Source organism: Morchella sextelata, assembly GCF_020137385.1.
Source record: "Morchella sextelata strain SCLS chromosome Unknown scls_15, whole genome shotgun sequence".
In the NCBI taxonomy this organism is placed as follows: domain Eukaryota; kingdom Fungi; phylum Ascomycota; class Pezizomycetes; order Pezizales; family Morchellaceae; genus Morchella; species Morchella sextelata.
This window is the reverse complement of record NW_025408630.1, coordinates 1651027-1674681: the sequence shown is the minus strand read 5'-3', so window position 1 is coordinate 1674681 and position 23655 is coordinate 1651027. Positions and strand designations below refer to the sequence as shown.

Here is a 23655-nt window from a genome sequence, read left to right as displayed (position 1 = left end):
CTGTGTTAAACGCTCGGAATAGTGATGGGCACAAATGGCCAAATGCCGACTCCCATAACCTTGCCAAGTGCGAAAACTCAAAATTTTCCAGTCGCCAGATCTAATGCCTACAACGCCCGCACGTCAATTTGAGTTGTGAACCCTAACCCTGGAATAACATAGGGGACCATTCCCGCGAGACCTCCTGCAATACCTACGTTAGGTCCCTTTAACAATTGACAAGATCACCTCTCTCCAGATGCCAGAGGAGATGAGATAACGGCGGGTCTCGCCTTGTCCTACCTGCCCCTGCCCACCACTATTAGCACACAAGAGCGTGCAGCAGCGTAGAATGCATAAAGCGCAGTACGAGCCGAGTCGGTTGAGCTCTTGATCAAGACGTCGAAGAGGAGGTATTTTGCAGGGCTCTGGCGAGTGTAAAGTGCCTATGCATGCTAATGCTTGATCGCAGCATACCTTCAGAAAGTAATACACGGTATCGGAAGTAGTCTTCGTCCCACACAATCCTCTCCAGCACTGGCCATTCACGATCTTGATATCTAATAGTTATAACGGGGTGCGGCAGCGCAGTATGCATGTTTGATCGGAATTACGCACGTGCAAACCGTGGAGAGATGTAAATCTTTCCTAAAGTGCATCACGTGATCAGTATTTATTGATTCGTGAGGATTTCGTGTACAAAATTGTTTGTGTTTCTAAAAAGAGAATAAAGACCCTTACTTTACCGCCCGAAGGGGTAAAAAAAATAAGCGTCATATAAGGGTTAAATAAGGGTTAAATAAGGGTTTTGTGCCTTATAATACTTATTGATTTTTTAAGTCTCCAATAGTAAACTCAGGCCAATAAGTATTATCTCAAGTAAGGATTATTTCGGATTTTAAGGATTATTTCGGATTATAATTATATAAGCCTTATTTTTTGATCATAATTATATAAGGCTTATTGGATTTTAAGGCCTATTTTTAAATAAGGACATGTACTTGGTGACAAAAAGAAAAGGGGGGGTTGAACCCAGAGCCTTGCAGGTAGCATCTACCTCATGCTACCCACTGAGCCATGGGAGAACTGAAATTCCGGTGCTGGAAGTAGTATATGGTCAACATAATGCGATTTTTAAGCCTTATATAACCCTTATATAAGCATTATCCCCCGAAAAGTCTTAAAGAAGCCTTATTTGATGAATAAGGGAAATCCAGCATAAAGACTTAAGCTATTTGATAATAATTATCTAAGTTGAATAGTTATTCATAAAATAAGCCATATATATGCCTTATTTTGCATCAACCTTACCCAGCAAAGAGCCTTATACCAAATTAACACTAATACCACCCTTTTCCGTCAAAAAGCGCTTAATTAAGCATTATTTGACAGTAAATCGTTACTGGAGGCTTATATCTTTACATATCCGGGCGGTAATGTAAGCAGGAGGCAGTACAAACTGGCAGGTAGGGCTTTTCGTGGGATACCTACCCGCACCTCGAAGTAATTCTAACCGTGGCTCTAACTCAACCCTGACCCTAACTTAACCGTGCACGTGACCCTAACTCAAAACGCGCAGTTCTACGAGAACATTTCTCACGTCAAACTTGCAAAAGGCATGACAGGTAGAGAAAAAAAAGACCAATATTGAAGTGTCTACTAATATTGATGCCACTTCTACTGATAACGATCGAACAGAGAAGTAGCCTCATCATTCTGTCTCGTGCCCAGACTTTCTATGATTCTGATTGGTCAATATTCGGGTGTGCACTAACTACGAAGAAGCTGCGTGAGGTACGAGCCTTGGCGCCAAGGAGTTTGGCTGGGCACGAGACAGCTCATCCTTCTGATAATCTGATCCTTAATTCACCCTCTCACGACAGCTGTCACTAGCTCTACTACGTACTATCGTAGTACAGGATATGTGACTGCTATAGCTACCTACAGTACGTATACTACAACTGTAGACTTATAGCGAGGACTTTGTAGCGTAACAACCCGCCCTCAAGTATATCGCGTCGTATAAATTATAAAGCTAGAAACCCTAGTAGTCCTATTCATATCATCATCCCCTCCTTTCTCATCCAACACTTTGGCCATTGGAGCACAGACTGTCTTACAGTATCTGACCTGAGCAATATAACTCGCCTATCTCTCATGATCAGCCCGTCGGAACCTTAAAAAGTAGGCGGATATATCCCGAGAATAAGGAATATATATCCCAAAACGAAATGTGTCGAGAAACAGTTTCACCCAAGCCCAATCAGGAATCTGATAGAAGAATAATTCGAGCAAGTGTGCGCGGTCGGTCACACTCTATCACTCGGACATCCGGCTCTTGGCGCCAAGTCTTTGTTTCCCGACCTCACCTGTTAACCACTCCTTCAAAGTAAACAATCCGGAGGGGAAAGAAAAGACCCTGAAAGGTTCCTCGCCTCAATTAATTACTCTTGTTGTGCGTAAATGTGCGCACTTATCAATTCCCCACGACGTCTTCGACAAGAACGGCATTAACTAGCATGTGTGTTGTGTAACATGCAGGCAGAATTTCAAACAAGGCGCAGGGCGGAGCCTCTTCCACGTCAACTCCAAGTAATCAGATCATTGGCGGGTAATCATGCGCATATCGAATGGCCGTAGGTGGATCAGTACGTATCTACATATCTACCAGGATAAGCGGATGAATGGGCCGATGAATGAGCGACAGCCATTGGAAATAAATCGATAAGTTAAAACGCGCAGTAACTTACGTACCCCACAATCGAGGTTGGGCAACAACGAAAAGTCCCCTCATGATTTTGTTTCGTATTATCTACAATCTCTCGAGCTTACCCGGATCCAGCTTGCATGGCATAGGCGTATGCTTAGCCTATAATAATGCAATAAATGCTACATACCATTGGATATTGGTGAGCGAGATGTCAATATTGGTGATTTGAATGCGGACGACCACCAAAGTCATGTGATCGGCACCTCGGCCGGGCCAATGATTTAGATACCGTACTCCTTCAATAATGTGATGGCGTAGGGCTTCAATATTTCTATAATGAAGATATATATCTGCGTACTGCACCCGTTATCTAGTCAAGCCTACTTCCAAAATCACACAACCCTCTATCCAGCAAAGGTTCCCCGCCCCCCCACGATTCGCACAAGAAAAATCGATTCATATCCTACTGAAGCAAATAAACAGCACGTCAATCCAGAAGTCGATAGAACAGTCTAATTATTCATACGTCAACATGAAGATGTATATGATCCCCAGCCACCGCGATCCACACCCCTACAGCTCACATGACCCACTTCGGGGAACAACTGGTATCATCGACAACAGACACAGATCCTTAAACAAGTACAATTTCAGCGAAATCCCCACAGTGATAATAAATCTCATCCGCTCGTATATCAAGCTAAAGGTCAGTATTGCAGGGGAGCCTCCCGTGGTGGGCTCGGGTTGCTGATTCTTCATGTTAGACCAGAAAAAGAAGGATACCGCCATCCGCGGAAGAGCTGGAGCGTATAGCGCGGGGATATATTGTTACAACGGGTCTTGATGGATTCTTCCCCCCAGGAGAGATACGTTTGAAGGAATTAGCGGCTAGAGCCGCGTCGCTGGCAAAGAAATCGTCACGCCAGGAAGGCCTTTCCGGACCTAAGCAGATCAAAGATCTTATGACGCTCGGGCTGTACCAGACTGTGATATATCTCGGTAATCCCCGGCCCCACTCAATTAATTCAACCTCCTTTCTCTATAGATTACTAGCTAGGGGTTGTATTTCTCACTTTACAGAACATCGCTGACACAATATCGCCCCATTCAAGATGATAGCGGCTCAATGAACAGCGGCAGCCGAATCCAAGATATGAAAAAGGTTGTCAAGCGCATCGTCAATATCGCTACCAAAATCGATCCTGAAGGCATCAGCATACGGTTCATGAATGCCAGAGATGACAGCAGACACAACCATATCTGCAGGACGAGCGAATCGCGAGAGATCATGGGGAAGGTGACCTTTGGCGGACTGACGCCACTGGGCGAGATGCTGAGGAAGAAGATACTGGATCCTATGGTATACGACGCGGTGAGAAGCAAGAATATGACAAGACCGCTTTTGGTTAGTGTGATCACAGATGGAAAGGTAGGAACATTCGTTTCATGAGTTCCTAGTCTCTCGATATATGCCTGAAAACGTTTACACGTGTTTGTGGCCGTCGTTTATTAATTGAATCTGTGTATTCATTGATTTTAGCCATACAAGGAGCCTGTAGAAACGTTCAAGGAGGAAATCCTCGAGTGTAGGAGATTTCTGTTGCGGAAAGGGTTCCCGGAGAACGGTAAGCTATATAAGCACTGAATATGCTCCATCGCTTCTTATTCTACCACTAACACTTTTGCGCCCAACCAGCCGTTCTGTTCCAGATCAGCCAGATAGGCGACTCAAAGGACGCTGCAAAGTGCATCAAAGGGCTGGATAGAGAGAGAGATCTTAGGAGCATTCTTTATTGCACATCACGTATCTTACCTAAATCCCGTAGTAGCATTGGTGATGCATTACGCTAATGGCCCCCTTCGTGTAGAAACACTCGATGTGCAGTTGTCTTATTATCGGAGGAAGAAGAGGGACATGGAGAAGTGGGTATGTTATTTGTCGTCACTGAGCGATAGTTAATAGTTAGAATCGTAGATTATGCTGACTCAATACTAGCTACTGAAGACACTCACATACCCGATGAATTCATATGGAGACAGGAGGAACGCCAAGTAAGCCAACTGTGGGGTAGAAATCAAGGGGATAAGGGTTTGCTTTTGATGCGAATGGAGATCGGTAGCGAATCTGATTCTCTTACATTCCATCGTTCAGAGATAGCATTTCTAAGCTGCCAAGAGTTCTCGGAAGTGAGGGTTTGGGATATATTTCTTAGAAGTAAAGCAGGATCTTAGATTTCCTTCAGATACTTTATCCAGTTGAGTTGTGTAGTGGTCACCGGTGGCGAATTGGATCATCCTTGGAGTTCCGCCATTGATATCTAGGCGAATGGTACCGGAAGTACGTCATGAGGCATCACTCGGTCATAGCTTAAGCATCATCCTATGCGCAGAAAGTTGTGTAAAGGGAGTTGAAATATGATATATCCGTTGAACGATTTGCCATAGAGCTATAGTATATGGGCCGGATTAAAAATACAGGAGGAGGAATCACTTGGTATTCAATGCAAGGACCCTCTTTACATGAATAAGTAGAGCACGCGGAGGATTCAAGGTGAATCAGATCTATTGGTGTGTTCTTATCTACAACTATTGTTAATTCTATGAAAGAGCTAAAGTATTATATCGGAAGCAGGCTAAAATGTGGAAAGGCCCGAGGCGGTGGCCAATGATCAAAAAAGCAGGATATTACGTTGCCAGTACACTAAGATCTGAGGAACAGCTTGGCAAATCACGCAAATGGTGCATGCATGAAATGACATGGACATGGTATAAGCGCATAGAACACCCCATTGGCATACTCTTGAATTTGCCTATGGGGGCAGATTTTATCCGCTCCCACTCCGAGGGTAAACTCGGGAGTGCGTCATACTATATCACTCGGCAATCTTACCTGGCGCTGGTGTTAATTTTGGGCTTCCGAGCGCCCTCAGGACTCCATTGCCTTCGAAAGAGATCACAGAATTTAACTACCCTGAGAAGATAGACAGGGCGTGCGCTGCTCCCATGTTTGCACCCTGAAGCTGAATAGCTTTCGAGTCTCTTCCTTATCCTTGGAACTCTATATATTCCTGGGATTGTAATTACTAAAGATAGCGATACGCGCTATCACGGCGTTCTATCTCTTTGCTTCCAACTATAGATAATACATCGTCCTGATAACTTAATTACAATACATATATATAGATATACCCGGCCTCGCCTGAGATTTACCCAAACAGAACCAGGCCATGTAATTAAATGACAGCTATATACCTCTTAATCATGTACCAAACAACGCCCAAAAGGAAAATTACCTCGCTCGCTAACCATCAATTCAACCTTTCACCCGAATATCAGCATGCGCAAGGATAGTGATATCATGAGGGGGGGACTTAGGGCACCAATACCTTAAAAATATTCTGGAGAAAGAGTTGCATATTTTTACACTTACGGCCGGCCTGTTCTTGAAAATAGAAGGATACGACGGGGATGGAGCATTGACCTGGACGTATAAGTGTTGGATGTGGACTTTACCAGTGTCCCCGCGACCTGCGTCAAACCTTCCTGCCGAATTGTGTCTGAGGGTGCCGCTGTTTCAGTGTGGTCACCGGCCACCGTAGACATAAGTGCAGTGTCTCCGGCCCAACTTCTTTGATCTATGCCTGACTCGGCGTCTAAGAGGAGCTTTACGGTATCTGTGTGGCCATTACAAGCGGCAGTGATCAGTGCAGTATTTCCTTTATTGTCCGGTTGTGAGGCCGCCGCGCCGTTGCGCAATAGCCACTCCACCGCGCGAGTGTGTCCGCTTTGTGCTGCAATTATCAGGGCGTTAGAGCCTTGCGTGTCCCTGAACATGCTGTTCGCACCTCGCTCAAATAGTAGTGCCATAATCTCTACATGCCCCTTGGCTGCAGCCCCTAGGAAAGCTGTCTTGTTAAGCCCGGGCAGGCCGTGCTCGTACTCGAACTCAAACTCCAGCTCTGCGCCGCCATGATCGAGTAGAATACGAACGACATGGAGGTGTCCTTCAAGCGCAGCGATGAGAACAGCGCTACCACCACACTTCTCACGAGCATTGATCTCAGCCCCGTGCGCCAGGAGGATTGAAACTACCTCAGGGTGGCCAGATCTCGCCGCAAGTACAAGAGGAGTGCTCTGCTCGTATATCCTTACATCGATCGAAGCACCCCGTCGTATCAACAGCGAAACTATTTCAGGATATCCATGGTAGCTTGCAAGCGCCAGGGGGGTTTCGCCGTCCTTCGTTCTTGAATCGATCATCGCTCCTCCGTCAAGCAGTAGTTCGACAATGGCTGTATGCCCTTTTCGTGCGGCGAGGTGGAGAATGGTTTTACCATCCCCGCTCGGTGAGTGGGGGTCTGCTCCTAAACTCAATAGAAGTTCCACCGTCTTCACATGTCCATTCAATGATGAAAGGGCCAGGGCAGTGCCCTGCTTGTCTAGCATAGATTCCAAGGTTGCTCCAGACCCCACAAGTCTGGAGATGATTTCAGTTTGGCCACTAATGGCGGCAAGATGGAGTGCACTTGCGCCTTGTGTGGTTCTCGATTCGATATTCACTCCAAGCGACAGAAGAACATCAACAATGTCACTCCAGCCATAAGAAGCAGCGATATGAAGAGCATTTGCACCTCCGATGTTGACCTGCTCTAGGTCTGCACCATGTTCCACGAGCGCCATAAGGATGTCTAGGTATCCACGACTAGCAGCCTTCAAAAGTGGCTTTATGACCCCGCGTCGCTCGTCCTCCATTTTCGCCCCCCGTCTCAGCAGGTGCACAACTGCAGCTGCCTGATTGCTATCGACAGCAACCCCAAGGCAGGTTAGCCGTTTTCTTTGGACCGCCTCTGGGTTTGCACCAGCCCTAAGTAGTGATTCCATGATATCAACATGTCCCGCCTCTGAGGCTCTGTGTAGCGGGGTTTCGTTCTCTGCCGTCTGTGCCTCTATTTCCGCGCCGTGGCGGAGTAAGAGATTGACAGTAGAAATATCGTTACAGCGTATAGCACAATGTAAGGGTGACACGCCCTGTTCTTGCTTAGCGTTTATATTTGCTCCGCGATCTAGCAGCACTTTGACCGTCTCGACGCCTCCGCTTGAAGCTGCCAGTATAAGAGCGGTACTCCCATCATTGGATCTCGCTTCTAGATACGCCCCTCGGTCTAGAAGTAACTGAGTTATTCTTTTATCCCCCTCTCGTGCTGCAACCAGCAGAGCAGTTTCTCCATCCTTCTGTTTGGCCTCAGGATTTGCCCCCCGATCTAACAGTAGCGTTACCATCCCCATATCTCTCTTGCTCGCGGCACTTATCAGAGCTGTGGAGTTGTCCTTGTTGCCCTCCTCCATACAAACACCATGGTCCAATAGGAGCGTAACCATATGAATGTTTCCCTCCTCTATGGCAAGTTGCAGAACAGTTTTCCCATCCTTTAGATTCGCCTTCGGGTTGGCGCCGTGGTACATGAGAATCTCAACGCTCGACAGCTTTCCGGCACGCACCGCAGCTAATAATGCAGTCTCGCCGGAATCGTTTCTTTGCTCCACATCGGAACCAAGAGCCAAAAGCCTAGAAAGTGTCCTGACATTACCATCGAGCACGACCCTAATCAAGTCATCTGGACCGGAATCCTCCGGTTGTAGCTGTGGAATATGCTCTTTCTCCTTCTTGTCTTCTGAGATCTCACAAGCCGGTAGCAGCACCTGTGATAGGGGATCTTCGGTATGAGAGGCGAGGATGGTCAAATCGGGAATTGACCCATTTCCTTCAATTATCCAAGGGGTTCGTAGAGCACTTGCTGCTGTAAGCCGTTCTTCGGGACTCACACGCAAAAGAGACTTGATCAGCTCAATTGCCTTGCTGCTAGCTTGTGCCTGTTGAAGTTTTTCGATATGAAACGCAACATCCCCTAGATAAAACATCCACAACAGCTCAAAATCAAAAATAGGTTCCTTCGTCTCCACCAGTTTCTCATCGATGATGATACCCGATATCGTTGTAATCGGAGTTGTATCCTCCGTAGATGTCGACGTTTGGGAGAAAAGCGGTGTGGATGTCAACATCTCATAGACGATGCATCCTAACGCCCACATATCGATGGCGTTTGTGTATTTCCTCCGCGCTTTCCCCAAGCCCTGGAGTTCTGGCGCCATGTAACATCGTGTTCCAACATTCGTCCGCAGCTCTGTTCCCTTGTGGTACTTTGAACACCCAAAGTCTGCTATCTTTACCCACACTGGGATCACTGAGGCCATCAAGACATTCTGTGGGGTAGCAATTAGATTGCAATAAATTAGTCAAGCGCGGTCAATCCCTGAATGCTAATTAGTACTCGGTTGGAAACTAACCTGGGGCTTGAGATCTCTATGGCATATATTGTTCATATGCAGACTACGAATACCTTCCAAGAGCTGCATCGTGATGTACCGGGCATTATGTTTCATTGCCGGGTCTTTGATGTACCGGCTCAAATCGCCGTACATGATGAACTCCGTCGCGATGTATAAGTTGTGCCTGTCCTCAAACCATCCAAGAAATTTAACAAATAAGTCTGTATGCTGCTTAGAATTGCCGCAAGGATCAGCAAACTGTTAACTTGTCCCACTCTGTCGCCAGGAAACAAGCTCACATCGAGTGCCATGCTCAAGGCCATGAGCTCCGTCCTAGAGCTCACTCCGCCCCCCCTAAGAACCCTTTTTACGGCCCTACACTGGCCATCGGCAGTACGTTGTAAGGACACAACACCAAAGCCCCCGGAGCCCAGCTCTCTTGTCTCGCGCCACGGCGTCTTTACCTCTACAGCTCGGCGCGCACCGGACACCGGGGAGCTCTTGTATATAACCGTGGTGTGGACTACAGAGCTCCTACCTGGTGAGAACTCTGTCTGAAGCTTGTAACGTTCGATTATGGTGTCGTCGATCGCGATACTAACCCGGGACATGATGATCAAGAAAAGTAAGTTTCCTCGAGCATTCGGTATATATGGCGCTATTAGATATCGTATGATGTGAAGTCGCGCTCTAGGTCACCCCGCACATAGGGGTACACGAAGTTGAATCTCACGATCGACCGTGTACGACTTCAGGCTGCGCCGCAATGATAGGGTTAGGGTTATTGATCTGACATGCTACAAAACACGGGCAGTCCATTTTCATCTCAAGAATCATTCCAGTTCAATGCGTGGTAAAATACATTCATCCGCACCCAGTGCGATCAATATTGAAACAGGAATGATACCAGTAAATGTCCCACAATGTATGTACACAACTCAAATTGCCTGGTACCTGACCGAAAAGGCAAGCATTCCGTGAGCCTAATCGCACCAGAAATACAATCAAATGAAAGACAAGAAGGACCAGATGTCTACACCAGTCCTTCAAAGTTTCCACCCCGCCCTCTCCGGCCTCCCCACCTCGTTCGACACAGCCCGAGACTCGGCAGTTGGGTTCTAATGCGCTCAGCACTAGCGGCCTTTCGAGCCATGACATCGGGTTTTCGCTATTCTACTCGATTACTGCTTACCTGCACCCAGGTTCAAGAAATGATGCGCAACTGGCGGATAGCACGGCGTGTCGCGCTGGTTTAGAAAGTGGTGACGGGGTTGGGTATTGCAGTCGGCGGGGGCGGGAGCAGGGGCCGCGAACGTGACCGACGTCATTGAAAGCAGGATGGAGAGAACCAGGAAGATTGACATCGAGTAGGTACGCATTTCAAGGCTGAACTCTCGCGGGATGTATGGTGCACTGTGTGATAAGATCTTCAGGGCCTGCCTGAGAGGTGAGCTGCTAGTACAGGATGGGAGATTGGTGGTGTATAGACTGAGTGGAGTAGCTTAAGGCGTCGAGGAGTAGAGAGGCTGATAGTGGGTTGATCTACTAACTGATCATGAGCTACGGGGGGAATACACCGTATTTATGCCATTGAGATATCAATGCCTATCAAGCAACACCATGGCCACAGGTCAAATCAGCTCTAGTCCACCGTTAGCTAACACAATCTCGGTACACATATATATATATATATATACCATGAGGCTCGTGGTCTCTAGCTCTCCCTTATAATTACCTTCCACTCTCGAACACACATCCATCGTAGCTTCGCGGTAACGGTGCTGGTAGTTGTGGCCGGTTGCGGCGGTAGTGGCGGCACAAATCGGTAGCGCGGTTAAGCCCGGCACAACGCGGCACAAACACAAAGCTTATCGATAAGCTCAGGGATATCCCTGCATGATGTGGTGGGTGGTGGATGCTGAACATTGGTTGCTTGATCTGAAACGCGGGTGCAATAATAAACACGCCAAGCTAGGGATAACTAATGATTGTAGTACATATGTACAACCCGTTGATAAGTCCAAACACAATGAATGACTGAAGAGATTCGATTCTCAAACTGCGCAAACAGGTCAGGTTACTGATACAACAAAAGTCTATCGAAACTGGTAGAACCTAAGTTTGAGTAGCTAGTAGTGTCATGACGGAACATTGATAAGGTGGAAGAACTGGAGGTTTCCTTTAACCCAAAGCCATTGGAAGAGCACGAGCAGCAATGAGTACATGTAGCATTGGCCGCGGCCGACTCCAGACGAACCTATTATAAGTCTACTTAGGATGTAATATTAACCATCCCCGGCGTCTTTTACAATTTCACTAATTCGACCAAGGCCGGAGAGGGGAGAATAATAATCACTAGAAACCTATGATCAAAGTATGTTGCGAGGTGAGGGTGGGGGTACCTTACTTTCTGGTGCAAGAAGATCATTACCTCTGGCTTTTTAAGCCAACCGTGCGTTATGGCTATAATTTGATTCAGGCAACCGTCCGTTACGCGTGTATATTTCAGGCAACCCTCCGTTATGCCTGTTCAATTATTAAAAAAAAAAAGTCCGATATTTTCTCCATACATGTACATAGTTTCTACTACACAGTACAGTTAAACACCATAACCTTCGAATTGTTATAGAAATATACAAAACGTCATAACCTCGGTACTGGATCACAATGGGAGATACAAGGTTTATCTCTTTCATATTCAATGACGATGATAATCACCAGAGCAAGAAGCAATGGGAAGACGCGTATACCTCTTTCAAAGGCAATCCCTCCCAAATCTCAGGCTTTCTCGAGAACCGAGAGCTTTCGGGCTCGTTCATCGCCGGTTTCGAGGTCTATGCTCTGCGCATCGCAAAGTTTGTTGAACTGATTCCCCAGCACAATAATCCCAAGGCTCGTGGTAGAGAAAAGGAGGAGCTCGACTTGCAACTAGGAAAGCTCTTGGGAGGACATATCGTCAAGAAAATCATCATTCCATTACTAGAACAGAGATATCAGCACCTACACACCCGCGATGCTTTGTTGGAGCTCTTGTTCTCGATTCATGTGGCACTCGCAGATAGAAGTATCTTTGACCAACTTGCAGCTCGGCTTGGAAAGGCACCAACACTCCTTGGAAGGCTCATCTCAGATGAACGGAGCGACAAGCTGATGGAAGGCTGGATTGACTGCGTCAAATCAAGCAAGGAAACGATGCAGGACTGGATTGAAGTCTCGATGGATCTCACAAAGAACTGTGACAGCGATCACCGTGTTTTGTCCGAGATGGAGCGGTGGGACCTGCTCATCACTCTTAAAGTCTATCTTCGACAAGCCTACAATCCCGGACCCGTTTCTCAAAGGAAACACTCGGTTGGAACATTGCCCACTGGATCACGAGCCTCCGGTAGCAACGAAAGTCTTGGTGTTAAGGGACGTCGAGTGTCTTATACGCCCGCCGCCATTGCGCCAGGAATCTCACAGGAGTGCGTTATGTTGCTTGGACAGCTTAGAATTAGTATCCCTTCCTCGGTGAGGGCTATACGTGATACTATTGTCCACATCGAAACAAACGAGACTTTTCCCATACTGGAGGCTGTTTTGAAAAGCTTCCCCTGCCGTTTATGCTTCACACGCGGTTACGGAAATACTTCGGAGGCTATTGTTTCCCCTGTCCAAACTGTCTTTGAATTGAAAGAACATGGACCCGACTCCGATTCGTTTGAGGGATTGCTTGGTGGTAGTCTGGGAGTCTGGAAGATAGCCCTTTCGACACAGGCACTAAGAGACCTTAAACACTCACAGCGGGAGGGTACGTTCTTTCCAAAATCTAAAGAGGTTTATTAATGAGAATTTCATACTCATAAATGCCGAACAGGAAACATTGTTCACATCAAAAGCAAGCTAGAAGCTCTAGCATCTGGCGATTGGGTTCGAGGTGCTGTCGCCGGGGAGGTTACCAAAAACCATGGAGACCATCGCTTCAAAGTTCATGTGTATCAGGCGTTTTATGGAAGCAACGGGCGTATCCTGTGGCAGGTTGATGTCGGATTTGACGAGAAGCACAACGCAGCTAGCCAGATCGTAAGAGGTTGAATTTCCCAGCTCCTGGTAGAAACCCCATGGGTAATGTTTAAGCTGACAATGCGAATCTCAGTTTGGAGAATCGGGGACGTTAAGGAGGTTCGTCTGATCCTTATTTCAGCCAACTTCAATCCAGATCTAATCATTCATAGATTCAAAATGCTCTGGATTCGGTATACCGCGCCCAGAAAGGGTTTTCGCTGACTCGGATCGAGCGCTGCAAGAAGAATTTGATCGACGAAGAGAAAAAGATAAAGATTCCAGAGGTATTTGATGTCATTGATCAGGAAGAAACGGATAAGCTGGAGCCGGTAGATGAACGATTACCAGAGGATATGCTCATCTCAGGTGGGTGTCATTAGAGCTCTCATGTGCCCGGTACCTGTTGATCGCTAAAAAAAAGAATACTTTACTTTTTGGTAGGGAAATTTCATGCACTCACCGGAAACGTTCTGGAAAGTATCCTCCGGGGCCAGTCCCGCTCCGACTTCCCTTTCGATGTCACTGGGAAAGAAGTTGAGATAATCAAAAATAAGAACGCGACGTTTATCCTAGGGAGAAGCGGTACGGGAAAGACGTCGTGTTTGATTTATAAATTGATGAGCAGATATCTGGCCCGCAATATTGCTCAGCCCGAGACTCCAATCCGTCAGGTATACAATCCCATATCTATTTCATGACCTATCTTTGCGGTGCTGCGCACGCTAGGGCACCCAATTGCTGTTACTGATCGTTATGAATACGATTTGTAGATACTACTCACTCGTTCCGAACCTCTTGCGCGAAAGTTGGAAAGCGAAGTTCAATTGTTAATAGATACCCAGCTTCTTCGAGTGAAAGCTGGGTTCAATTACCTTGATGACGGAGCAGATTTTTCTCTCCAAGTCCGGGACGGTATGGAAGAAGACACAACTGAAGACTTCTTCTCTCTGCGGAAGGAGAATTTCCCTTTTGTTTGCACATTTGGGCATTTCCTGAGACGCCTTGAAAATACAATCAGGTATACCCCCAACTAACTAAACCGGTATCCGATTCTATTTCTAACTCAATACAGATGGAATGATCGCAAGGCTGGAGTGTCTGGGAAGTCAAGACGCTTAGTGGACTATTTAATATTCAAGGAAGCTTATTGGGTACAGTTTCCTGCGGGTATCAGGGGTGGACTAGAACCGGACTTGGTTTTCGCAGAGATAATGGGAGTCATCAAAGGTGCCGCATCGATTTCAACTGGTTTGAAACCACTTTCGAAAGAGGAATACCGGACAACGGGTGTCAGGTTGGCGCCAACCTTTGCGAAGACGGGTGATAGGGATACTGTCTACCGAATCTTTGAGAGCTATGAGACTAAGAAAGCGAATAACGGTGATTATGATGGCATTGATAGGGTCATGAGTATAATGAGAGAAATGAATGAAAATCTTTCACTCAAACGCAGACTTGAGTCTATGTTCGAGGAGGTATATGTTGATGGTACTTAGTCTGCGTCGACCCTTAGTACACCGGGAATGTGAAAACTAATGTTTGGATACAGAGGTGCAGGACCAACGGCCCCTGGAGATCCAGTTGCTTCTGAATCTTGTTCAAAATCCACGGGGAATTCATTTTGGTTCGTATCAATGTCGCAAGTACTTCCAGGGTGAGGATATTGACGTTTGAGTGGTGGGGAAGCCGGCGACAGCGCACAGTGCATATCCAAGGATTCAACCTTCAGATTTGCGAACTTGAAGGCCTTATTCTTCAATCACTTCTCAGCGAGCCGATTCACTAGAATAGACCCTTCCGCGGCAAAGCCCGAGCTCTTTTCCTTGTCTCGCAATTTTCGATCGCATCAGGGAATCCTATCACTTGCGTCATTTGTGATGGAACTACTATGGAAAGGTGAGTTAGCCCTGGATCTCTTCACGAGAGTAATGTTGATTTCCTACGTATAAAGGTTTCCCGGACATGGTAGACAAGCTACCACCGGAAATCGGGCAGTATTCAGGACCAAAACCGGTTATTTTTGGTACGTAACCTAGATTTCCTCTAGCAACTAATATCCTGTTTACCTAATGTGGCATAGTTGGCTCGGATATCCTTGAATTTCTCCGAATGGCCAGCAAGAGGACAGGTGTTGGAGAAACAGCGACAGAATCGCCACAAGATGGAAGTGCAGAGAAACAAGTTAGCAATCAGCAGATCATTATCATAAGAGACCATCAAAATCAAGCTGAGCTTCAAAGTAAGCTCGGTGATGGGAGTATTGTATTCACTGTACTCCAGAGTAAAGGGATGGAATATGACGACGTATTTCTTTACAATTTCTTCTCATCTAGCCCCTGCTTGAAGGCATTCCAATCCCTGCAGGAACTGTTGGTTCCAGGCGCCAACCGATCGTATGCGACAGCTCACATGGTAAGTGTCCAGATCATCAAGTGTTGTGGTCAGAATTAGGATACATACGCTGACCGGCTCGAAAGAATATGTGCTCCGAACTGAAGGTAAATATCGCCCATATAACCCAGCTCCCCACAAAGAAAGCAGACTTTAATTTACTCACAACATGACCTATAAGAGCCTATACGTCGCGATCACCCGTCCTCGTAATCGGCTATGGATATTGGAGAGTAACCCAGGGTTTATTCCAGAGCTCTTGACACAAAGAGTACCACATCCACTCGTGGATATAAAGCCTTTCGAACCCAGAGAAGTAGGTTTCCTGCAAAGCCTCGCAGTATGTATGGTCTAATAAAACTGCCTAGGTTCTATTAATGATGAATGAGATTCGCCCCACAAATATCACGACTGAGCGAGAATGGATCGATACTGGCGATCAATGCATGGATCGAGGCCTCTTTGAACAGGTAAGTGATTCTATCTGGATACCCCCCGGTACGAGGGCCATGTTGAACGCCGTCTAGGCACTTCTGTGTTATAACTATGCAAATGATTGGCAAAAGATCACGCTAGCAACCGCTTGCATTGCTGAACAGAAAGGAAAAGAATGTCGGGCAAGAGGTGATCACATGCTTTATGCACACTTTAAGGACGCCAGCTATAGCTTTCTCAAGCTCAATATGAAAGAAAGAGCGGCGAGTTGCCTGGAAGCACGTGGGGACTGGGAAGCTGCGGCACGTAAGATGACCTTTTTGATTTCCATGATCCCTGAAGTAGTGCTGAATACAGATTGTAGGCTTGTACTGCGCAAGGGGAAAACACGAGAGGGCTGCCGGTTTATTTGAGAACGCCAAATTGTATGAAGAAGCAGCAGACCAATACCACCAATCCAGAAAAACTTTGAAGGCACTTCAATCGCTCCATAGGGGTAAGCTGTATGAAAGGCTGGTTGAGGATGTGTCCAGGTATGAATTTATGCACCTCTGGCTCAGTTAGGTTACCAGGCTAATATAGAGAAGGTACCGGCATGAAATCGGAGACGGGGATAGGATGTCCTACGCTCGTGAATGCAATATTCTCTTGAGACGAAAAGAAATGCCACCTTACATTCGATCAGATTTATGGGAGCTCACCTTTAATTTGTTCGCCTCCGATTTAGAGAAGGAAGAATTCCTTGCAGAGTTCGAATATAAAGTAGAGCTTTTGAAATTCTACCTGAACAGCGGAAGACTCAAGGATGCCTTCTTTTACTCTACCAAGATAGGGGACATGAATACTGCATTGAACCTAATGATTGATCGGGTGGAGACTAACGGCTCTGTATTGGAATTGGATGAACTAAAGGATATTTTCAGCCATTCACAAACAGGTAGAGTACTTACCCAAATATCAACTTCTTCCGCTACAGGTGTAGACCTAAGCTGCGACAAGCGCTTCTGGGGAATGAAGTGTAGTCGCCAGTGGGGGGTTATGGCCACAGTAGCTGGTCAGTACTTTAAGACCGGTAATAAGTTGGACCGGGGTAGCATCGAAGAGGATTGGACAAGGGATTATATGGATACCATGGTAAACACCTTAAAGCCCTGTTTTATACTTATAACAATACTGATTTAATCGCTTCCATAGGTTTCGATCAATATCCCCTACTTGTTGAAATTAAAAGCGGATTTTGATTTAGTCGATCTCCCAGTTGCAATCGATTACATCTTGGGACTGGACGAAACAGTCAAGAAAGTAATGTCAGGAGGTAAACATCTTTCGAAAGCAACACTTTGCGCTCTCGGTTTGATATACATTCCGGGCAAGAGCGAGCCATATTTAACGCTGAAGTGGTCACCTTTACTACGGGGTGCCCGAAGGGCCAAGACGTTTAAGTTCGATGAAATGGTAGAGGCGGTAGTAGATTATCTTGCGGGACAAATAAATTCAGCCTGCTCTTTGATTCAAGAGAGAGCATTGTTACCATGGAACAATCTTCTAGAACTGGAGAACTGCCATTCATGCGTGACCCAAGGTTTGCCTCTTCCGTCAAAGATTAAATATCCTTTATTAACTTATTCAGTCGGATGGGACCGGCCAGAGAAAGTAGAAGTGCATGGGTCCAAGTGTTCGCACATTTCCATCTCGAGAGATCAGTTCAGGAAATCCATGCAGGTCAGTACAGACCCCACGCCAACCGGAAACAGCAAATGAACGTTATACATAGCTATAGGAATCCCAACTAATCCAAGCTATAGGGCTTCGTTTCAATCATAGCTTGCTTCATTACGCTACGTGAAGAGTACTTTACGTTGCAAGGTAAGCCCTCCCTAAAAACGCTATTCTATCGATAGCCTACTAACAACGCAGATAAACTAATAAACATTCTATTCACGAAATTGACGTACCGTTCTTCTTTCTTCGAAGATGCTAAGGCAATCGCCAGTGCACGTGATTTTTTACACGCACCGGGGATCCCGGGTGTCCTGGACAGGCTTCAAGATCGTTTCCTGCAGAACTGGGAGGTTACAATGCACTTAGATATTGGAAATAAATACGATTTTGTATCCGTTTTGGGAAACTATCAACTTGCTAGATGCCTAGGTAGGTCAAGCCATATTCTAGATTATTTACCATTCATGACGGGTTTCAGCGTAGAATCTAATCCGGGGCACCAGGTCTTGAACAGCATATCCTTAATGAAGCCTTGATTTGCCGACCGTCTACAGACACATCAGAAAGCATTGGAGGGGACTGGAAGCGCCAGGAGAAAGCCGAGAGTTGGGGTTTTTGGGGTGCTCTGTTTCGTCCTGGTGGCTGGAGTGAGAACTACTCTCAGGCACCGGAGCAACCCCAAGACTTCGTATACCGTACCTTGAGCCTATACCACTCCCTTTACCGGTGGGAAGGCTCGTCCGAATGCAGGTCCATGGGAAAACTGGTACATATCACGCTGTCCGCCATGATGAACGCAATATACTAAAAACCAATAATGTGTTCTAGTCCCAGAAGATGGATAGTTTACTCCAATCGTTATCCGACATGGGTACATTCACACAGTGCATGTCGTTCTACCACGAGTCGGTGATCACAATATACGAGGAGATGTTGACATTTCTGGTAGAGAAGCCCATTTTTCCAACGCTCTCCATATAGTGGTGGCTCATCCTGCTGACACTTCCCCGGCAATCACCAGATTTTTTCAATGAAAAAGACGGACGTTGTTATCCCGGAATCATGGGTAGAGCTCCACTTGCCCAGATGGGCAACATCCTTGAGGACATGCACTGAAATTGAGCAATGTTGCTATCAACGAATGCTTTTACGAGTGGTTTCGAGCTTCTGCGACTGGATCATCAAGCTTGAAAGCTCGACTCAGGGTAGTAAATCGGGTGACTCGAGGATCTTGGCTCGTCGAAGCGTCCATCTTCTAGTTGTCTCCCTTATAAACATCGGGACAGCTCCCGCTATCCCAGTCGGGTATCAGAAGATATGGCTGAAAGTACAGAAGGTATATATCTCAACAAGGACATCAACTCTCTTCATCTCGCTAACAGCTTATAGGTCTTTGGCTTTCAGGCTCTCGGAACGAGCAACATCCTGAAAGTGCAGCCAAGAGATCTTGTCAAACCTCTCACTCGGGCCTTCAAACACTATAGTGGAAAAGATGCGATACTGGTCTATGTACGAGAAGGCAGAACCTCCAAGCGTGTAGAGGCGTGGCGTGGGACCGGTGTCCAGTTTGAACCCATGCCAATATTCCAAAACCCGCCAGATCGGCCGAGGGTAGGTGAGATGGACAGCGCCTACCTAATCCAGACCTGGTACCGAAGACAAAAAGTCAGCCTTACAAGGGACAACTCGCACCTTAGAAGCCCCACCGGAAAAGGCGTCGTTCAGATTTACAATTTCTGCAAATCCCACGAAGCCAAATTCCCATCGCGTCGGATGTTTCTCGAGTTTGTCGCTGTCATGATGGTCGAGGGTCTGGAGCTATATCTGGCTGTGAACGCGCTTCTCTCGCAGATACGTACGATGGAGAAGATTCGCGTCGCACGTAAATTTCTCGAAAAGGCAACCAGAGAAATAGCCTCCTATGAGACCAACGTACAAGTCTGGTCCGATATGTTCTCCCTCGATATGCCCATCGCGTTCAGTCTCGAGGCGAGCGCTTGTCGGATGAGGCTTCGGAAAGAACTGGCACTCTGTAAAGGGCTTGGTGAACAGGCCCCCGCCTTCATACGATGGCTCCAGAAGCCAGTGCATGTACCGGCCCCCGCGAAGAAGGCAGGCGCAGGCCCAGCTAAGGATGCGCGGCCCAAGCTTATACAGACCAATAAGGGAAAGGAAAAAGCTGGCGCACCGCCGGAGGTTGTGACGGAAAACAAGGCAGCCAACACACAATCCGATGGGTTGGTGCAGTGGACGGGGAGGTTGGCGAGAATACTCAAGGGGACAGAGCACGAGACGGAAAGTGAATACGATCTGAGCAGGCAGAAGAAAAAAGGTAACGACCGTCGAGACTCTAAAACCAGCTATAGCACTCAGCCAGTCCAAGACCGTCGAGACTCTCAAACTAGTTATAGCACTCAGCCAGTCCAAGACCGTCGAGACTCTCAAACTAGCTATAGCACAGTTCAGCCAGTCCAACCTGGGCCCAGCATGGAATCAACGGGTGGTGGTGGCGGTGGGATGAAAGCAGAAGTCGTCGATGTAACTGATCCAGGAGATCGACTACACCAAGACACAGCGGTTAAGCCGATCCCCCCCCAATATATACAGCCGGCATATACAGCGCAAAGGGATGTTTCAGGGCAGACGCCAGTAAAAAAAACGTGGTCGGATGTGGTAAAACTACCTGTATTTGGGGATACGAGTCTAAGTCCTGTTGCGCAGGAATATGTACCGCCACAAGAGTATTACCCCCCACCCCCGGGCGCGTTCGACGACGGCGACGACGGCTGGTAGCTATAGCTAGGTTACAGCAGCCACATACATGTAAGCTCGAATTTAAAAGGGAGGTTCTCGTTAGATGGGCGGTTATATAGATGTATACATGTATGCAATATTATACTACAATTATATTCTCTGTTGTACTCATACCATGCATCGATATATCACTCTCGTGGCTACATACATGTATGTATATACATCTAGCTCCCCATATATACAAATTATAAAGTATCATTCCTGAACCGACCCGTTCACTGCAGCCAGCTGGTAGTAATGTACATGTATAGAACACTGAAGTCTGCAAACCAGGATTCACACACGCAGGCCTCAGCTGGCTACATGTAGTACAATCGCACACAGACTAGCGGGGTATGAACGTCTGAACACCACAGCCAACAGCTAAGTAGCTGATCGATTATGTAAATCAAATGCCATGGATCGAATGTATGTTCTACATACCGATCCCGGAAAGGAAGGTCCATATATTCATGACAACGATACATCATGAATCATCACTCGGAATCGCGAGTGCTATTTTATGATTCGATACCCGAGTGATATATTATGACATAACTAGATATGTAGTTAACCAACTGGTATAACAGCAACGTCAGAAACGCGTGGAATACTCTGATAAACGACATCTAAAGACCAAGTCTAAATTATTTACCCCCGCCTTCGCGGGTATTCGTGCAGTACTACTCCTACTCACCCGACGAGATATGGTGATCTTGAGCTAGGAGACACCTCACGCGTTCCGTCGACAAGAGGCCCCGTGTCACAAGTTCTTTGACTCTGGTAGAGCAAGATGTCAGATATTCTTATATCACGAAGCTACCAAGCTAGCCAAGTATCCGATGCTCGGGGCTATCTTGTGTCGATGATAACCTTAATTATATGTGGCTGTCCCGCTATGTCGTAACTCGAGTGCTGCCAACATGAGACATGCATGGTAGGTATCGCGTAACACAAGGCAAGCCATAGCATAGAGCTGAAGTGTGGGCGGCTTGGCACTGTTGGGAGCTTTGAGGGTGCGGTGTGAATTGCACAACCGGTATGGGTGTGTTACTCTACGACATAGGGTGCAACACTGCTTCATGTATAGAGCCGGATGGTTGAAACGTGACCCTCGTGGCCAATGGCAAGACAACCCCAAGACGCCACACGAATAAGCAACCCTGTGGTGCTCAGGAACCAATGTCCCGATGCAGGGTAGGGTACTCTGCTACATACGTTACATCGTGTAACCTTGTGCGCCGTCGGTCCAGTTCCAAACGGTCTAGCCTGTCTTGGAATTGTCTAGCCTTAATTAGTGTCTGCTGAAGAGTGGAAAAGAGCACGTACATAGAGCGCAAACTTTGGTAAGCTCTAGAGTACAGACCCGTACCCACAGCCGCACATAACCCTTTTTCCCACTGTTGGGACGGGACTGCCCGAGAGAAAAGAAAAGATGGTAGCACGTCTGTACTCTGCTCCACGTCGACATCACGGACCCTGGGAGCGGAGCGTTTATTACAATGTGCGACTGCTTCCCTACACCGGGTCCGTCAAGGCGCTTATCTACATCTCCGAGTTTGCTATCGGCGGGAAGACCACCCTGGAAAGGGCAAAATTGGCACGTGCTCTGTGTATGGTTGTCCCTCTGTCTGTGGAGTTCGGGAGGTAGGTGATATCGATCCTTTCTCACCACATCATATCGCAATTGCTACAAACACCATAACACTCCCCCCTCCCCCCCCCCCCCCCCGCACCTGGCGTGGATACCAGCTTCACCCAGGGTACTTCATATAACATATACATAAAGACGTCGTTTTCAGGTCTAACAAACACCCTTTGTATAGTCTCGGGCCATTCTCACCTGATTGCTTCAATATACATGGGCAGCATCCAATACCGGTCCTGCGTTTCTCAAATCCGTTTAGCAGGAGCTATTGGTCGTCGAGTAACTCCAGGGGCCGGCATAGCATAATCGGGCACCATACGCGGCGCGACGACCTCATCGTTGCTACCGTGCCCCCAAGTTTCAAGGTCCAGCCAATTCTGGACGAGAGCCAATACGATTACGAGATTGCTTCAAACTATAGTATCCTCAAGACCTTTGCAGCCATCGTTCAAATCGTCTACGGGTGCTACGAGCTTTACGAGGCGCGCGGTACGCAGATTAATGCGTTCGGATACGCCGCCTACTCACTGACGGTCATCCCCTATGTATTCATGTCGTTCTTGAATCTTATCGCGTCAATGTGCCGGCCCAGCTATCCGAGCAGATATCTCGTCTACTACCGCGGCCCGTACGAGGGCTGCCAGAAATCGTGGGAGGAGAAAGAAGCGCTTGAGAGCCTTGAGACGGAGGTGGCCGGTGCCGTAGGCTATGCGTATGGCCTTTCGTGCGAGGGCGGGTATCCCGACATCACGAGCACGGATTCAATTCCGATCAACGTTCTTATCTTCTTCTTGCTGCTTGCGCCCTACATCCTCATCTACTTCTTGACGGGCTACAACCAAGGCCACAGCACGGTGACCCAGCGAACCTGGCTCATGTGCTCGCTTGTCCTAGGGCAGCTGTTCACCTTGGTGGCTCAGCACCTCATCTATCCTATCCAAAGGTGGTTCTTCCGTTGTCTCAATTGCTCATTGGATGATAATGTGGTTTATGCCGGTATTTCTGTCATACTGTCTGCGCCTACCGTGGGAGCCTTCGTTCAGGTGGCGTATATGATCTTTCAGGACGATGTGTGCAGGAAAATATGACAGCACGCAGTATCTAGAAGGTATACTCTGTATCCTCCTCGTTTCTAGTTTCAACATCGTTAATTTGCAGACTGTGTAAGGTTAGGTTTTGGTGCCACGGCCCTCTGGCAAGATTCTTGCTTCGATTATACACTCCTGAATTATGTTCGCACCTCCGTCGAGGCCTAGGCAGAATCCACACAGCTGGAGGAAACGATTCCGGAAATGCAGGACGTCGACGATCAAGACATGTAGAACATGCAGTACTTCAACATGAGCGGTGTTAGTAGAAGGCTTTAGTTTATTCCTATTATAAAAATCTTGCTGTATCTTATCCCCTCTTTCATATGTCATGTCGGGTTTCCGCTTGTGGGCTCTGTCGGCTATGCATTCCTCCTTTGAGGGTTGGTGTCCGATTAGATCAACGAGATTCCCCCTCGCTCGTCTTTCACCTGCTAAGCCCGGTGTCATCGAGGCAGAAAAACGCGGCAAGTGCTCCTCCACGATGGCACTGTGGACGGGGCATGGCTCGGAGGAGA

At 47.2% G+C, this 23655-nt stretch overlaps 4 protein-coding genes across 4 annotated transcripts; 3 read left to right on the top strand and 1 right to left on the bottom strand.

Moving 5' to 3' along the window:
• Nucleotides 1-3221: 3221 nt before the first annotated feature.
• Nucleotides 3222-4745, top strand: H6S33_003722 (uncharacterized protein; the record flags this gene model as incomplete). The annotated part of the gene is made up of 7 exons (XM_044835094.1): nucleotides 3222-3395; nucleotides 3454-3688; nucleotides 3802-4118; nucleotides 4230-4314; nucleotides 4386-4493; nucleotides 4558-4616; nucleotides 4686-4745. The coding sequence occupies 7 exons, from the start codon at nucleotides 3222-3224 to the stop codon at nucleotides 4743-4745; spliced, it is 1038 nt and encodes a 345-aa protein (XP_044692083.1).
• A 1370-nt stretch (nucleotides 4746-6115) lies between these two features.
• On the bottom strand, nucleotides 6116-9627 carry H6S33_003721 (uncharacterized protein; the record flags this gene model as incomplete). The annotated part of the gene is made up of 3 exons (XM_044835093.1): nucleotides 6116-8950; nucleotides 9035-9244; nucleotides 9316-9627. The coding sequence occupies 3 exons, from the start codon at nucleotides 9625-9627 to the stop codon at nucleotides 6116-6118; spliced, it is 3357 nt and encodes a 1118-aa protein (XP_044692082.1).
• Nucleotides 9628-11683: 2056 nt separating this feature from the next.
• H6S33_003720 (uncharacterized protein) lies at nucleotides 11684-20401 on the top strand (the record flags this gene model as incomplete). The annotated part of the gene is made up of 25 exons (XM_044835092.1): nucleotides 11684-12806; nucleotides 12873-13085; nucleotides 13152-13177; nucleotides 13231-13426; nucleotides 13502-13731; nucleotides 13831-14078; nucleotides 14133-14548; nucleotides 14610-14684; nucleotides 14747-14956; nucleotides 15012-15083; nucleotides 15141-15472; nucleotides 15538-15558; nucleotides 15633-15767; nucleotides 15820-15921; nucleotides 15979-16192; nucleotides 16251-16419; nucleotides 16474-17020; nucleotides 17081-17468; nucleotides 17517-17608; nucleotides 17692-17752; nucleotides 17804-18037; nucleotides 18112-18374; nucleotides 18437-18553; nucleotides 18630-18944; nucleotides 18998-20401. 25 exons carry the CDS (start codon nucleotides 11684-11686, stop codon nucleotides 20399-20401), a joined length of 7203 nt encoding a protein of 2400 aa, XP_044692081.1.
• Nucleotides 20402-21836: 1435 nt separating this feature from the next.
• H6S33_003719 (uncharacterized protein) lies at nucleotides 21837-23137 on the top strand (the record flags this gene model as incomplete). Its single annotated transcript, XM_044835091.1, has 2 exons — nucleotides 21837-22048; nucleotides 22228-23137. The coding sequence occupies 2 exons, from the start codon at nucleotides 21837-21839 to the stop codon at nucleotides 23135-23137; spliced, it is 1122 nt and encodes a 373-aa protein (XP_044692080.1).
• Between the last annotated feature and the right edge of the window lie 518 nt (nucleotides 23138-23655).